The sequence below is a fragment of the Scyliorhinus torazame genome, chromosome 10 (assembly GCF_047496885.1).
Source record: "Scyliorhinus torazame isolate Kashiwa2021f chromosome 10, sScyTor2.1, whole genome shotgun sequence".
Classification (NCBI taxonomy): domain Eukaryota; kingdom Metazoa; phylum Chordata; class Chondrichthyes; order Carcharhiniformes; family Scyliorhinidae; genus Scyliorhinus; species Scyliorhinus torazame.
In genome coordinates this window covers 174,569,704-174,587,223 of record NC_092716.1, presented here as the reverse complement: position 1 = coordinate 174,587,223, position 17,520 = coordinate 174,569,704, and the positions used below count along the sequence as shown (strand labels likewise).

The window sequence follows — 17,520 nt, the reverse complement described above, 5'->3', positions numbered from 1 at the left end:
CCCATCCCTAATTCTTCTTGAACTGAGTGGCTTGCTAGGTGATTTCATAGGCAGTTAAAAGTCAACCACATTACTGTGGATCTGGAGTCACATGCAGGCTAGACCAGGCAAGAATGGCAGATTTCCTTCCCTAAAATACATGAGTAAACTAGATGGGTTTTATTAAATTTAGATTCGACAAGCTGGTATGATAGATTTTGACTCTGTACCCTCAGAGAGTTAGCCTGGGTTTCTAGATTACTAGTACAGTGAAATTACCACTACATCACCATCTCCCCCTATACATAGAACATAGGAGCAGGAGGAGACCATTCGGCCCTTGGGAGTCTGCTCCCCCATTCATTATGATCATGACTGATCATGTAACTCAATAGCCTAATCTCGCATTCCCCCAGATCCTTTGCTCCCCTTTGCCTCAATTGTGATATCTAACTGCTTCTTGAAAACATACATTGGCCTCAACTACTTCCTGTGATAACGAATTCCACAGGCTCACCATTCACTGGGTGAAGACATTTCTCCTCACCTCCTGTCCTAAATGGTCTATCCTGATCCTCAGACTGCACTGCACTGTATCTGCATTTGATCACCCCAGTGTAGGGCAGACCACATTATGAGCAGCAAATGCAATTTACTAACTGAAAAGAAATGCACATAAATCACTGTTTCAACCAAAAGGAGTGCTTGGGGCCTTGGAAGGTGAGGCAACTATATCCATTGATGCACTTAGAACTGATGGTCAGATATCTTTTTTTCTAGATGACCTCATCATAAATGCTTGGCTGAGCTGCAAGGACGCAGGCAATGTCGATACAGTCAGGAGGCGAGTGATAACTTTGTTTGATTAATCTTTATTATTGTGCAATTTCTTTAAAGAGATCTTTCAATGCTAATGTGTTCATTTACACAAGATAAACAGGTATGAAGTGGGTGATAATTTGTTGTAATCATAAATATTATGAATAGTTGTGGCCGATTCACATTTTTGTTGAAGATGTAAGCTGAGCAATGTTTTACACGGTAGATTTTCAAAGGTCTTAATTACTGTACCAGTTTCATTAACATTTCAAAGACAGACTGAACCTGTTGATGGCTCCTTGGTTTTGTATATGGTAGGTATGGAGGATGCATGGGGAGCATGGAAAGGGCATGGAGAAAATGAAGGGGCATGGGAACATGGGAGAAAGAAAGGGATGGGAGATTTGGACATCATAAAGGGCATGGAGATATGGGGGGGGAGGTGATTGAAAAGGAGCATGGGCGAGAGGGGGTGAGGATATGATAATCAGGATTACAACTGGGCTGGTCTCCCAGTAAACAGGAGCAGGTCTTTGACTCGTCAGCCCTGCCGTCCACCCACTTCCATTGCCTGCGGAAGTGATAAGCCTTACTCCATCCTGCCCTGTCTCTCCTGAACAAAAGTATGGCAGGAGTAGGCTTCCCTAACAGACGAGGGTTTGCAGAGTTGGGAATGTTCCCACTCATGTTTCTCATCTCCTTCAAGAAAATCTAATCCCTAGAGTTACTGCTCAGACTGCAGAAGAGTTAGAAAAGCTACAACAAAAGAGGTACTTCTGGACCTATTTTTGTTCTCAATATGGTTTGGACTTATAGAATCATAGAATGGTTCCGACCGTAATTCACCCAGTCCCATTTTCCTGCAGTTTATCCATAATCTTGCAAATCTTGTTGCTTCAAGAAGTTGTTTGAATGACATAATTGAATCTACCTCCAGCACAGTCTCAGGCTAGTGCGTTTCAGAGCCTGAAATTAATGTAAAATGTATTTCCTCATGTCATCTTCTTGTTCACCAACAGAAACATTTTCTCCCCATCTATCCTGTCTGGACCCCTCATGATTTTGAACACCTCTATTAAATCTCTTAGTATTCTCGTGAGGAGAATATCCCGTGTCTCAAATTTATTCATGTAACTGAAGTCTCTCATGCCTGGAACAATTTTTGTGAATCTTTTCTGCGCCCTCTTGAATGTCCCAACAATCTTTCCAAAGTATGGTGCTCAGAACTAGATATAATACTCCAATTGAGGTCAAACCAGAGTTTTAGAAAGGTTTATTTCTTTACTTAAATGCACTGAACAGCATAAAAAGTGCACTATTGAAATTTGCTAATGATACAAAAGTATGGGTTTGGAAAATAGTGAAGACGACTAGGATATACTTTTGGAAGATATAAATAGCTTACTGATTGGACAGTAGGTTAAATTTAATGTGAAGTGTAAAGTAAAAACTAAGTGCGATTCTCTGCCCACATTGTCCCAAAATCCTGGAACCACCTTCCTCATGGTACTGTGGCTGGACCTACAACAAGCACATGGACAAAAGCAGTTCGAGAAGGCATCTCACCACCACCTTCTCAGGGGCAATTAGTGATCAGCAATAAATGCTGGTCTAGTCAGGGTTGCCCACATCTCATGAACAAATAAAGTAAATAAATGCTGCGTGGGCTGCAAGGAAGTGGTCAGTCATGCATTCCCGTACCAGCCTCCCCGAACAGGCACCGGAATGTGGCGACTAGGGCCTTTTCACAGTAACTTCATTGAAGCCTACTCGTGACAATAAGCGATTTTCATTTTCATTTTCATCCCACACTACAACTCTGCTAGTAGGCCTGGATAACACTGGTTCACAAATGAATTTTGTACTGTTTGAGAACAATGTTTGCCATTTTTGGATGGAGGGATTGAGTTAAATTATGTTTGACATAGTACACATACCTGCCACACATACTATAGGTTCACTTACCAGAACACATCCAAGCAAGAGGACTACTGTGGTTTGCAAGTACGAATGTTGATATTTTGCCGGTGATTCATTAGGCTGGTATATTAGCCCAAGAGCAAGTTCCTCCTGATACATAAAATATATAATTTCAATAAATGTTTCTTAGGGCCCACTAATAATGAAGATGAATTAACTTGAGCACTGCATTGTTAAGTGGATATGAAATCTTAATTTTTTTGAGAGTAGATGTGTATGCATATTTATTAGATAAGTGTCATAATTCATAAACGAGTCAAGAAATAGCTCAATGTGGTTACATTCATGGAATTGTACCTATCAGTCAATATCCCAGACTCTTCCATCAACATCCTGAAGGCAGACCTATCAGAAATGGCGACACATTGGTAAAAGGTAGGGAATAAATATCAGATCAAACATGGGAAAGTAAAACCTTTTGTCAGATACTACATATGGCCCTCCATCAGTTTATGAATCTGTAGTCCTCCATATTGAACATACTTGGGATAAGAATGGAGTCTTCTGTATGTGATTGTGGGACTACAATCTTCATCACCAAGATTAATTTGGTAGTTTCGCTACGAACCATTCTGGCAAAATCCTCAGATACACTTGCTAGACAGATTTGTATTTTAAAAAGGCATTCAATAAGGTGCCACATGAAGGTTTGTTACACAACGTAAGGGTACATAGGATTGGGGATAATAGTATGATCAGGGAATTGGTTATAGAACAGAAAACAGAGGCTTGAATGATTCATTTGCAGCTTGACTGCCTTTTGCCAGTGAAATGCTGCAAGATTCAATGTTGGGAATCCAGCTATTTATAACTTATGTTAAAGAATTAGCTGACGAGTCCAAGTGTAACGCATGTAAACTTTTTAATGAGAGAAAGTTAGATGGGAAATTAAACTGTGAAGATGCTGTGGAACTTGCTTCAGAGCACCTGCTTTTCAGCGACTTTTGGGGTTTCACCTCCAAAAATAAAATAAATCTAGTCAGTCTGTCCGAGGGCAGTTCGCTTTCACTCTGTGATCTGAATCATAGGATCCCTACAGTGTAGGAGGCCATTCAACTCATTGGGTCCGCACAGACCCTACGAAGGAACACCCCACCAGGCACACATCCCCACCTTCTCCCAACTAACTTTTTTTGGACACAAAGGGGCAATGTAGAACAGCCAATCAACCGAAGCTGCGCATCTTTGGACTGTGGGAGGAAACTGGAGCACCCGGAGGAAACCCACGCAGACACGGAGTAAATGTGCAAACTCCACACAGTCAATGACCCAGGTCGGAATTGAACTCGGGTCCCTGGCGCCATGAGGCAGCAGTGCTAACCACTGTGGCACTATGCCGTCCTCAAATCATGGAGATGAAGCTGTGTAACGTAGCTGATCCTTTGTCAGCCTCCAGCTCGGTCGCCTTCAGGACTATACTGTTCACAAAACGTAAATGCTGAAAAGATGGGGACCAGCCCACAAGATGCTGAGAACACACAAGAGACACTGATGAAACTCTTTGCCACTTCCCACAATATTCTGACAGCAAATAGAAGCACAATAGAGGTACTGGCATTACTGATGTATCCACTGAGTGTGGCGCTAGACTGTTACTTTGGTCTGAAGGTTACACACTCCACAGGTAAGGAGCCCTGAACTGAGACACCGACCAACTTCTTGGAGTAACCAAAGTTTCACATCTGACTGACATGAACCACTGCTCATCATAAAAAGGAGCCATAGGCAAGGAGACATTCTTGGGAATTTATTTACAATACTGAACATTAAGTACAATTAACACCAATGCTCGGGCTGTGCAACTACCTCTTCTTAACATTCCTAACCCTGCTGCTACATCTTGATGCTTCCCCAACACCCACAGCAGCGGGGAGGCAACCTGTTGACTGCTGTGCTGTCTGTGATGATCTTAGTAGGCGTCCTCTGGAGTGCAAAGACCTGAAAACCCTGGCCTGCTTTTGGGGTCCTGCTACATGACAACGACACCCTCCTCGGACTGCATGAGCAGGAGCTCCTGGTTTATAGAAAAGCTGAATTCAAATATGCCGGACACTCCCAGAGTCCCCTGAGTAGATGATTCCAGTGTGTGCACCTCCCTATGGATGTCCAATTGTCACTGTCTGAATCCGTGAGGAGAAGGGGAAGCTGGAGCGAGGACACTGTTAGAGGTCAACTATGACATTAAGGATAAGAGTTCAGCCCATACAGCACTTTCGGATCAATGCCCTGGACCAAGAGCACCATGGCGGCTACCATCCTCCCAATGTTGGCCTTGGTGTATCGGCATTATGGCGCTATCACCATAGACTGAAGGTGGACAGATTTCTCAATCGTGACTTGCAATCTGAAGAGTGCAGCGAATATTTGTTCTTGAGCTTGCCTTTGCATCTCCAGCAACTGAGATTTGAGCGAGTCCAGAGGTTCTTCATCTGAGTTGGATTCAGCACATTTCTGGCCTTCAGAAGTTCTCAGAGTACCAGAAAGCTGGGAAGTCCCTGCTGCCACATTCTGTGGATCAGACAGTGTGATGCGCTCACCAGATTATGACCCCAAGGTTACTCTATAACTCGGTCCCACTGAAGTGTATGTCTGGAGTACTGCTGGAGGGTGTTGGTGAACACTATTACGAGTCTTCAATTAGGGTGTCATCAAATTCCTCATCCAAGCTGTCTTTAGGACTTGAAACAAGGACCAGGCTCAAGGACTCCCTCGGCTGCATTCCAGATATGCCTGCAAAGCAAGGAGAGGTAATTAGAGTGTGGTAGGAGACTGCGTAGCAGATGAATTCACTCTCCGTATGGTTGTCTTATGCATGTTTCGCTGCTGGTTCTTACTTAGTTGAACAACTCCAACATCACCATCAGCACACAAACAGTCCACATTGATGCCGACCAACAGGATGAGGATATTTTCAAAGTCTGTGAGGACCTTGATGTCAGGCACCCCCCGATCAGTCTGCAAACCTCCCTTTTATTGTGTGCCAGCTTGTCTTACATAAAGGCAAATCCTGGCACTTGTGGATGATAAGTGGGCAGGATAAGGACATGATCCACAGGGCAGGTGAAGGTTTGTGTGAGAGAGTAAATGTGAATGTGTTTTTAAAATTAATTTACGGGTTGTAGTCATCGCTGGCTAGGCCAGCATTTATTGCCCATCCTTCAAAAGATGGTGGTGAGCTGCCTTCTTGAACCGCTAGTTCCTCAGGTGCAGGTACATCCACAGTGGTGCTAGGGAGCGAATTCGAGGATTTTGACCCAGCAACAGTGAAGGAACAGCGATATATTTCCAAGTCAGGTTGGTGACTACTTGTAGGGAAACCTCCAGGTGGTGGTGATCCCAGGTATCTGCTGCTCTTGTCCTTCCAGATGGCAGTGGTTGTGGGTTTGGAAGGTGCTGCGTAAGGGACCTTGGTGAGTTACTGCAGTGCATTTTGTAGATGGTACACATGGCTGCCTTTGTTCATCAGCGGTGGAAGGATTGAATGTTTGTGGAAGGATTAGCAATCAAGTGGACTACTCTGTCCTGGATGGTGTCAAGTGTCTTGAGTGCTGTTGGCTGCATTCGTCCAGGCAAGTGGAGAGTACACCATTACACTTGGGACCTGTTCTTTGTAGATGGTGGACAGGCTTTGGGGAGGTCAGGAGATGTGTTACTCACCACAAGATTCCTAACCTTTGACCTGCTCTGGTAGTCACAGTATTTATATGGCTAGTACAGTTCAGTTTCTGATGGTAACCCCCAGGATATTGTTAGTGAGGAATTCAGTGATGGTAATGCCATTGAATGTCAAGGCGCCATGGTTAGATCTTCTCTTGTTGGAGATCATCATTGTCGAGCACTTGTCTGGCGCGAATGTAACTTGTCAGCCCAAGCCTGTATATTGTCTCGGTCTTGCTGTATTTTGAAATGAACTGCTTCAGTATCTGAGTCAATAATGGTGCTGAACATTGTGCAGTCATCTGCAACGACTCTCACTTCTGATCTTCTGATGGAAGGGAGGCCATTGATGAAGCAGCTGAAGATGGGCCCAGCCACCAATACGGTTTGTGGAGTTGAGAGTGATAAGAAGGGTAACTTAACCTGGCGGAACTGAGATCATTCATCCTCTTTTGGCACTGGTGGCTATCCTGTTTAGCAGTGCATTGGTGCTGACCACCACTGCTACTACCTTCCATACTGAATTGGTGACTTGCATGCTGCTCTTCACCCAAAGCAGGAGTAGAGGAGTTCATGGCAGGTCTCCACTTCATCCAGTACGCACCCAAGGGAGCCATCACTAAATTAGGGCACAGCATGCCATACAGTCATAGTGCTTTAAAGCATAGAAGGAGACCCTTCAGCCATTATGTCCACACAGACCATCAAGCACCCAGCTGGTCCTTAGTCTTGTATGCTATGGCATTTCAAGTGCTCATGTAAATGCACCTTAAATATTGTAAGGGTTCCCTTTTCCAACAGCCTTTCAGGCAGTGAGTTCCAAATTTCCATTATCTTCTGGGTGAAAAAGTTGTTCGTCAAATCCTCTTGAAATATCCTGCCCCTTACTTTCAATTTATAGCCCTGGTTATTGACCCCTCTACTAATAGGAAAAGTTCCTTCCTCTCAACCGTACCTATGTCCCTCATAATTTTGTTCAACTCGATCAGATCCCTTCTAAACCTTTTCTGCTCTATGGAAAACACCCCAACCTAACCACCATTTCTTCATAGCTCCATTATGTGGAGACCAGAACATGAAACAGTACTCTAGCTGTGGCCTAATGAACGTTTTATACAGCTCCATCATAACCTCCCAACTCTTATATTCTATGCCATGAGTAATAAAGGCAAGTATCCCATATGACTTCACCTGTCCTGCTACCTTCAGGGATCTATTGACATGTAACGCAAGTTCCCTTTGGTCCTCTATACTTCCTACCATTCAATGTGTATCCCCTTGCTTTCTTAGTCCTCCCAAAATGCATCACCTCACATTTTTCAGTGTTAAATTCTTTTTTAAAAAAAATATATTTTATTGAAATTTTTCGTTCACAATTTATTCCCCTTACACATCAAACATAAAGAAAATTTTAACAGTACATGTAACCTGATAACTACAATCTAATAAAGAGTAACTAACATGGTAAACTAACCAATTAACATAAAATGAAACTTTCCCCTCCCCCCTCCCCCCTGGGTTGCTGCTGCTGGTCATCTATCTTCCCTCTAATGTTCCGCTAGGTAGTCGAGGAATGGTTGCCACCTTCTGGTGAACCCTTGAGCCAATCCTCTCAGTGCAAACTTAATCTGCTCCAGTTTTATGAACCCCACCATATCGTTTATCCAGGCCTCCAGTCCGGGGGATTTCGCTTCCTTCCACATGAGTAAAATCCTACGCCGGGCTACTAGGGACGCAAAGGCCACAACATCGGCCTCTTTCGCCTCCTGCACTCCCGGCTCATCCGCAACTCCAAATAAAGCTAACCCCCAGCCTGGTTTGACCCGGACCTTCACCACCTTCGAAATCACTCCCGTCACTCCCCTCCAGTGCCGGGCACAACCGGGCTTCCGCTGCACCTCCCACACTTGTCCTCCACTCCGAAGAACCTGCTCAACCTTGCTCCCGTTATGTGTGCTCTATGTAGCACCTTAAATTGAATCAGGCTAAGCCTGGCACACGAGGAAGAGGAATTTACCCAGCTTAGGGCATCAGCCCACAGACCCTCCTCTATCTCCTCCCCGAGCTCTTCTTCCCACTTTCCTTTCAGTTCGCCCACCAGCTCCTCCCCCTCTTCTCTCATCTCTCGGTATATCTCTGACACCTTGCCCTCCCCGGCCCACACCCCCGAGAGCATTCTATCCTGGATCCCCTGTGTCGGGAGCAATGGAAATTTCCTCACCTGTTGTCTTGTGAACGCCCTCACCTGCATATACCTAAAGAAATTTCCCCGGGGCAGCTTATACTTTTCCTCCAACGCTCCCAAGCTCGCAAACGTCCCGTCTATAAATAAATCTCCCACCCTCCTAATTCCCAACTGGTGCCAGCTCTGGAATCCTCCATCCATCCTCCCTGGGGCAAACCTATGGTTCTTCCTAATTGGGGACCCCACCAGGGCTCCCAGCATACCTCTCTGTCGCCTCCATTGCCCCCAGATATTTAATGTTGCCGCCACCACTGGGTTCGTGGTAAATTTTTTGGGTGAGAACGGTAGTGGCGCCGTCACCAGCGCCTCTAGACTCGTCCCTTTACAGCACTTTCTCTCTAGTCTTTTCCACGCCGCTCCCTCTCCCTCTATCATCCATTTCCGGATCATCGCCACATTGGCGGCCCAATAGTAGTCGCCCAAATTCGGCTGCGTCGGTCCCCCTCTGTCTCTGCTACGTTGTAAGAACCCCCTCCTGACCCTCGGAACTTTCCCTGCCCACACGAAGCTCGTGATGCTCCTGTCTATTTTTTTTAAAAAGGCCTTAGTGATCAGTATAGGGAGACATTGGAATACAAATAGGAACCGCGGGAGGACCATCATCTTAATTGCCTGCACTCTGCCCGCCAGTGACAGTGGCTGCATGCCCCACCTCTTGAAGTCCTCTTCCATTTGTTCCACCAGTCGTGTCAGATTAAGTCTGTGCAAGGTTCCCCAGCTCCTGGCTATCTGAATCCCCAGGTATCGAAAGTTTCTTTCCACTTTCCTTAAAGGCAGGCCATCTATCCCTCTACTCTGGTCCCCAGGGTGTATCACGAAAAGTTCACTCTTCCCCATGTTAAGCCTATATCCCGAGAAATCTCCGAACTCCCTCAATATCTGCATGACCTCTGTCATCCCCCCCACTGGGTCCGTCACATACAACAGTAGGTCATCCGCGTAGAGTGACACTCGGTGTTCTTCTCCCCCTCTAATCACCCCTCTCCATTTTCTGGAGTCTCTCAGCGCCATGGCCAGTGGTTCAATTGCCAACGCGAACAGTAATGGAGATAGCGGGCATCCCTGTCTTGTTCCCCTGTATAGTCGGAAATACTCCGATCTTTGCCGACCCGTGACCACACTTGCCGTTGGGGCCCCATAGAGGAGTTTGACCCAGCTAACAAACCCGTCCCCGAACCCGAACCTCCTCAGCACCTCCCATAGATACTCCCACTCCACCCTGTCAAATGCCTTCTCTGCATCCATTGCTGCCACTATCTCTGCCTCTCCCTCTACTGGGGGCATCATTATCACCCCTAATAGCCGTCGCACGTTGACATTTAGTTGTCTCCCCTTTACGAATCCTGTCTGGTCTTCGTGCACCACCCCCGGGACACAGTCCTCTATCCTCGATGCCAGCACCTTTGCAAGCAATTTGGCGTCCACATTTAGTAGTGAAATAGGCCTATAGGACCCGCACTGCAGCGGATCTTTATCCCGCTTCAACATTTGCGATATCGTCGCCTCCGACATTGTCGGGGGTAGAGTCCCCCCTTCCCTGGCCTCGTTAAAAGTCCTCACCAACAGCGGGGCCAGCAGGTCCACATATTTTCTATAAAATTCCACCGGGAACCCATCTGGTCCCGGGGCCTTCCCTGCCTGCATGTTCCCCAGCCCCTTAGTAACCTCGTCCACCCCAATTGGTGCCCCCAGGCCTTCCACCTCCTGCTCCCCCACCCTCGGGAACCTTAATTGGTCCAGAAACTGCCGCATCTCCTCTTTTCCCTCCGGGGGTTGGGACCTATAAAGTCTTTCGTAAAAGGTCTTAAACACCCCGTTTATCTTCCCTGCTCTCCGCACCGTAGCTCCCTTTTCGTCTCTAATTCCCCCTATCTCCCTCACCGCTGTCCTCTTTCGCGGCTGATGGGCCAACAGGCGACTAGCCTTTTCCCCATATTCATACCTCATCCCCTGTGCCTTCCTCCACAGCACCTCCGCCCTCCTGGTGGTCAGAAGGTCAAACTCCGTCTGGAGTCGTCGTCTCTCCCTGTACAGTCCCTCCTCCGGGGTCTCTGCAAATTCTTTGTCCACCCTTAAGATCTCCCCCAGTAATCTTTCCCTTTCCTTGGCCTCTGTTTTCCCTTTGTGGGCCCTGATGGAGATCAGCTCTCCTCTGACCACCGCCTTTAGTGCTTCCCATACCATTCCCACTTGGACCTCCCTGTCGTCATTGGCCTCCAGGTATCTCTCGATACATCCCCGCACTCTTCCACAGACTCCCTCATCCGCCAACAATCCCACATCTAATCGCCAGAGTGCACGCTGCTCCCTCTCCTCTCCTAGTTCCAGGTCCACCCAATGTGGGGCATGATCCGAGATAGCTATGGCTGAATACTCAGTTTCTACCACCCTCGAGATCAACGACCTTCCCAAAACAAAAAAATCTATCCGGGAGTACACCTTATGAACGTGGGAGAAGAAGGAGAACTCCCTGGCCTTCGGTCTAAGAAATCGCCATGGATCCACTCCCCCCATTTGGTCCATAAACCCCTTAAGCACCTTGGCCGCTGCCGGCCTTCTTCCGGTCTTAGATCTGGATCTATCTAACCCTGGGTCCAGCACGGTGTTGAAGTCTCCCCCCATTATCAAGTTTCCTACCTCCAGGTCCGGTATACGTCCCAGCATCCGCTTCATGAATCCCGCATCATCCCAATTCGGGGCATATACGTTAACCAACACGACCTCCATTCCCTCCAGCCTGCTACTCACCATTACATATCTGCCTCCACTATCTGCTACAATGCTCCTTGCTTCGAATGATACCCGTTTCCCCACCAGTATGGCCACCCCTCTATTCTTTGCATCCAGCTCTGAATGGAACACCTGTCCCACCCATCCTTTCCTTAACCTAACTTGGTCCGCCACCTTCTGGTGCGTCTCCTGGAGCATAGCCACGTCTGCCCTCAGTCCTTTCAAGTGCGCGAACACTCGGGCCCTTTTAATCGGTCCATTTAGGCCTCTCACATTCCACGTGATCAGCCGCACTAGGGGGCTACCTGCCCCCTTCCCGTGTCGACTAGCCATCACCCTCTCTAGGCCAGTCCCACGTCCCGATTCCGCGCTCCCACTCGTTCCCCAGGTGGCGTATTCCAGCCCCGACCACCCTTTCTTTAGCCAGTTCCTCTTTGATTTCTGCAGCAGCAACCCAGTTATCCTCCCCCCCCCTCCGCTAGATCCCCATCTAGCGTGATTCCTCCCCCCATATTACTTCCGCAAGTCAGCTGACTTCAACTGACCCCGGCTTCTCCCGCTCACTCCTTGACCCCCCCGTGTGGGGAACTCCCATCTACCTTGCGCCTATCTTCCCGCCATCATCTTTCTGGCGCGGGAACAAGGACAGTAGGCTCCATATTCTCTGTAGCTGTCCCGCCCCTTGTGGCGCAGCTCCCTCTCCCACCCCACTCCCATTCCTCATCCTCCGCCTATGTCTCTTCTTTCCGCCCCCCCACCGGCGCCCACATTTCTTAGTGTCCCCCCCCTTCCCAATTTACATCTCTATATACATCGACAGTGACATTTCCCTCTAATATCAGTCTCTCAGTTCCGATCCAATTTCTCGTCTTTAATAAAGGTTCATGCTTCTTCCGCCGTTTCGAAGTAGTGATGTCTCTCCTGGTACGTGACCCATAGTCGCGCCGGCTGCAGCATCCCGAACTTCACCTTCTTCTTGTGTAACACCTCCTTGGCTCGATTAAAACTCGCCCTCCTTCTCGCCACCTCCGCACTCCAATCCTGGTACACCCGTACCACCGCATTCTCCCATCTACTACTCCGTACCTTTTTGGCCCATCTCAGAACCACTTCTCTTTTATTAAAGCGGTGAAATCGCACGATTGTCGCCCTAGGTGGTTCTCCCGCCTTTGGTCTCCTCGCAGGGACCCGATGAGCCCCCTCCACTTCTAAGGGGCCTGAAGGGGCCTCAGCTCCCATCAGCGAGCTTAGCATCGTGCTCACGTAAGCCCCGCAGTCCGCTCCTTCCACTCCCTCAGGGAGACCCAGGATCCGAAAGTTCTTCCTTCGTGCTCTGTTTTCTAGGGCCTCAATCCTTTCAATGCACTTTTTGTGGAGCGCCTCGTGCGTCTGTGTTTTGACCGCCAGGCCCAGGATCTCGTCTTCATTATCCGTCACCTTCTGCTCCACCACGCGGAGCTCTGTCTCCTGGGTCCTTTGTGCCTCCTTAAGCCCCTCAATTGCCTGTAGCATCGGGGTCAGCACCTCCTTCTTAAGTAGCTCCACACACCGTCTTAAGAATTCGTCTTGATCGGGCCCCCATGTCGCCTGGGCTTTCTCTGCCGCCATCTTGCTTCGTTTTTCCTCCTGTCCCTATCGTCGAGGATTCTTCGCGATGTAGCTGCCGCCGCCGATATTTTTCTCTTTCGTTGGGGGGGGACTCCCTATTAACTCACCCCACACCGGGTTTCGTCGTGAAAAAATTCCCCGTTGGGGCTCTTAAAAGAGCCCGAAGGTCCGTTTGAGCTGGAGCCGCCGAAACGTGCGGCTTAGCTGGGCATCGCCGCAACCGGAAGTCCCTTCAGTGTTAAATTTTATTTGCCACTGCCTGTCCATCTGACCAGCCGATCTATATTGTCTTCTAATCAAAGGCTTTCTTCCTCGCTATTTAGCAAACCACCAATTTTCGTGACATTTGCTAACTTAATGATCATGCCTCCTACTTTATGTCTAGATCATTAGTGTACACTACAACAGCAAACGGCACAGCACCGATCTCTACAGTACGCCACTGGACAGAAACTTCCGGTCACTAAAAGAACCTTCAACCATCACCCTCTGCCTCTTGCCAATTGTGGATCCAATTTGCCAAATTACCCTGCATCCCATGGGCTCTTACTTTCTTGACCAGTCTACCACACGGGACCTTGTCAAAAGCCTTACTGAAGTTCACGTAGACTACATCAACTGCACAGCCCTCATCAACACAGCTCGGCACCTCCTCGAAAAATTCAATCAAACTTGTCAGATATGATCTCGCCAACAAAGCCATGCTAACTATCCTTCATTAAGCCTTGCCTCTCCAAGTGAAAATTAACCCTTTTTAAAATATAAGTTTAGAGTACCCAATTCTTCTTTTTTTTCCAATTAAGGGACAATTTAGCATGGTCAATCCACCTACCCTGCACATCTTTTTGTGTTGTGGGGGTGACATCCATACAGACATGGGGAGAATGTGGAAACTCCACACAGACAGTGACCCAACGCCAGGATTGAACCCGGGGCGGCACCGATGCTAACTACTGCACCACAGTGCTGCCCAAGTGAAGGTTAATTCTGTCCCTCAGAATTTTTTCCAATAATTTCCCTATCACTGATGTTAGACTCACTGGCCTGTAATTATCTGGTTTATCCATACTTCCCTTCTTGAATAATGGTACATTAGCTGTCCTCCAATCCTCTGGCACCTCTCCTGTGGCCAGAGAAGATTTGAAAATTAGCATTAGACCCCTACAATCTCCTCCCTTGCCTCCCACAGCAGCCTGGGATACATCTTGTTTGGGTCTGGGGATTTACTGACTTTTATGCCCTGCTAATTTATTCATTTATATCACAGCTGTACTGCGAGAGGACACCTCAGAGGGCAGTGAGGCTATATGGGTAGAGATCAGGAATAAGAAGGGTGCAGTCACAATGTTGGGGGTATACTACAGGCCTCCCAACAGCCGGCGGGAGATAGAGGAGCAGATAGGTAGACAGATTTTGGAAAAGAGTAAAAACAACAAGGTTGTGGTGATGGGAGACTTCAACTTCCCCAATATTGACTGGGACTCACTTAGTGCCAGGGGCTTAGACGGGGCGGAGTTTGTAAGGAGCATCCAGGAGGGCTTCTTAAAACAATATGTAGACAGTCCAACTAGGGAAGGGGCGGTACTGGACCTGGTATTGGGGAATGAGCCCGGCCAGGTGGTAGATGTTTCAGTAGGGGAGCATTTCGGTAACAGTGACCACAATTCAGTAAGTTTTAAAGTACTGGTGGACAAGGATAAGAGTGGTCCGAGGATGAATGTGCTAAATTGGGGGAAGGCTAATTATAACAATATTAGGCGGGAACTGAAGAACATAGATTGGGGGCGGATGTTTGAGGGCAAATCAACATCTGACATGTGGGAGGCTTTCAAGTGGCAGTTGAAAGGAATACAGGACTGGCATGTTCCTGTGAGGAAGAAAGATAAATACGGCAATTTTCGGGAACCTTGGATGACGAGTGATATTGTAGGCCTCGTCAAAAAGAAAAAGGAGGCATTTGTCAGGGCTAAAAGGCTGGGAACAGACGAAGCCTGTGTGGAATATAAGGAAAGTAGGAAGGAACTTAAGCAAGGAGTCAGGAGGGCTAGAAGGGGTCACGAAAAGTCATTGGCAAATAGGGTTAAGGAAAATCCCAAGGCTTTTTACACGTACATAAAAAGCAAGGGGGTAGCCAGGGAAAGGGTTGGCCCACTGAAGGATAGGCAAGGGAATCTATGTGTGGAGCCAGAGGAAATGGGCGAGGTACTAAATGAATACTTTGCATCAGTATTCACCAAAGAGAAGGAATTGGTAGATGTTGAGTCTGGAGAAGGGGGTGTAGATAGCCTGGGTCACATTGTGATCCAAAAAGACGAGGTGTTGGGTGTCTTAAAAAATATTAAGGTAGATAAGTCCCCAGGGCCTGATGGGATCTACCCCAGAATACTGAAGGAGGCTGGAGAGGAAATTGCTGAGGCCTTGACAGAAATCTTTGGATCCTCGCTGTCTTCAGGGGATGTCCCGGAGGACTGGAGAATAGCCAATGTTGTTCCTCTGTTTAAGAAGGGTTGCAAGGATAATCCCAGGAACTACAGGCCGGTGAGCCTTACTTCAGTGGTAGGGAAATTACTGGAGAGAATTCTTCGAGACAGGATCTACTCCCATTTGGAAGCAAATGGACGTATTAGTGAGAGGCAGCACGGTTTTGTGAAGGGGAGGTCGTGTCTCACTAACTTGATAGAGTTTTTCGAGGAGGTCACTAAGATGATTGATGCAGGTAGGGCAGTAGATGTTGTCTATATGGACTTCAGTAAGGCCTTTGACAAGGTCCCTCATGGTAGACTAGTACAAAAGGTGAAGTCACACGGGATCAGGGGTGAGCTGGCAAGGTGGATACAGAACTGGCTAGGCCATAGAAGGCAGAGAGTAGCAATGGAGGGATGCTTTTCTAATTGGAGGGCTGTGACCAGTGGTGTTCCACAGGGATCAGTGCTGGGACCTTTGCTCTTTGTAGTATATATAAATGATTTGGAGGAAAATGTAACTGGTCTGATTAGTAAGTTTGCAGACGACACAAAGGTTGGTGGAATTGCGGATAGCGATGAGGACTGTCGGAGGATACAGCAGGATTTAGATTGTCTGGAGACTTGGGCGGAGAGATGGCAGATGGAGTTTAATCCGGACAAATGTGAGGTAATGCATTTTGGAAGGTCTAATGCAGGTAGGGAATATACAGTGAATGGTAGAACCCTCAAGAGTATTGAAAATCAAAGAGATCTAGGAGTACAGGTCCACAGGTCATTGAAAGGGGCAACACAGGTGGAGAAGGTAGTCAAGAAGGCATACGGCATGCTTGCCTTCATTGGCCGGGGCATTGAGTATAAGAATTGGCAAGTCATGTTGCAGCTGTATAGAACCTTAGTTAGGCCACACTTGGAGTATAGTGTTCAATTCTGGTCGCCACACTACCAGAAGGATATGGAGGCTTTAGAGAGGGTGCAGAAGAGATTTACCAGAATGTTGCCTGGTATGGAGGGCATTAGCTATGAGGAGCGATTGAATAAACTCGGTTTGTTCTCACTGGAACGAAGGAGGTTGAGGGGAGACCTGATAGAGGTCTACAAAATTATGAGGGGCAGAGACAGAGTGGATAGTCAGAGGCTTTTCCCCAGTGTAGAGGGGTCAATTACTAGGGGGCATAGGTTTAAGGTGAGAGGGGCAAGGTTTAGAGTAGATGTACGAGGCAAGTTTTTTACGCAGAGGGTAGTGGGTGCCTGGAACTCGCTACCGGAGGAGGTAGTGGAAGCAGGGACGATAGGGACATTTAAGGGGCATCTTGACAAATATATGAATAGGATGGGAATAGAAGGATACGGACCTAGGAAGTGTAGAAGATTGTAGTTTAGTCGGGCAGCATGGTCGACACGGGCTTGGAGGGCCGAAGGGCCTGTTCCTGTGCTGTACATTTCTTTGTTCTTTGTTAGTCCCCCTCGCTAATTTCTGCACCTACATCATCCTTCTCCATACTGAACACAGATGCAAAAAATTCATTTAAAACCTCACCTATGTCTTCTGGTTCCACACACAGATTACCCGCTCGCCCTTAATATACTTTTTAAAAACTTTGGGATTTTCCTTTATTTTGCCTGCCAAAAAATTTTTTCATGCCCCTCTTCGCTCTCCCAATTGCCTTTTTAAGTACCCCTCTGCACTTTCTCTACTCCTCAAGGATTTCCACAGTTTTGAGCCCCTTGTAACTGTATAAGCCTCCCTTTTCCTCCTTATCCAATCCTGTATATCGCGAGAACCATAGATATCAAGAATTTGTCGGCCCCAACTTTTATCTTTACTCTCTCTTTGTTTCCTTTTTGAATGACTGCAACTGTTCTGATGTGGATTTTCCTACAAGTAGCTGCTCCCAGTCTGTTTGGCCAGATTTTGTCATTATCATATTAAAATCGGCCTTCCCCCAATTCAGAATCTTTATTTCTGATCTATCTTTGTCCTTTGCAATAACTACCTTAAATTTTACTGAGTTATGGTCACTATCACCAAAATGCTCC

General features: G+C 47.3%; 1 protein-coding gene across 1 annotated transcript in view; it reads right to left on the bottom strand.

Annotated features, from left to right (window-relative positions):
• LOC140430273 (anoctamin-9-like) overlaps window positions 1-17,520 on the bottom strand; it is a 630,447-nt gene that overhangs the window by 409,191 nt on the left and 203,736 nt on the right. Inside the window, exon 12 of the mRNA XM_072517696.1 lies at window positions 2,764-2,868. Within this exon, the coding sequence (XP_072373797.1) occupies window positions 2,764-2,868 (105 nt within the window). The remainder of the gene's footprint in view (window positions 1-2,763; window positions 2,869-17,520) is intronic.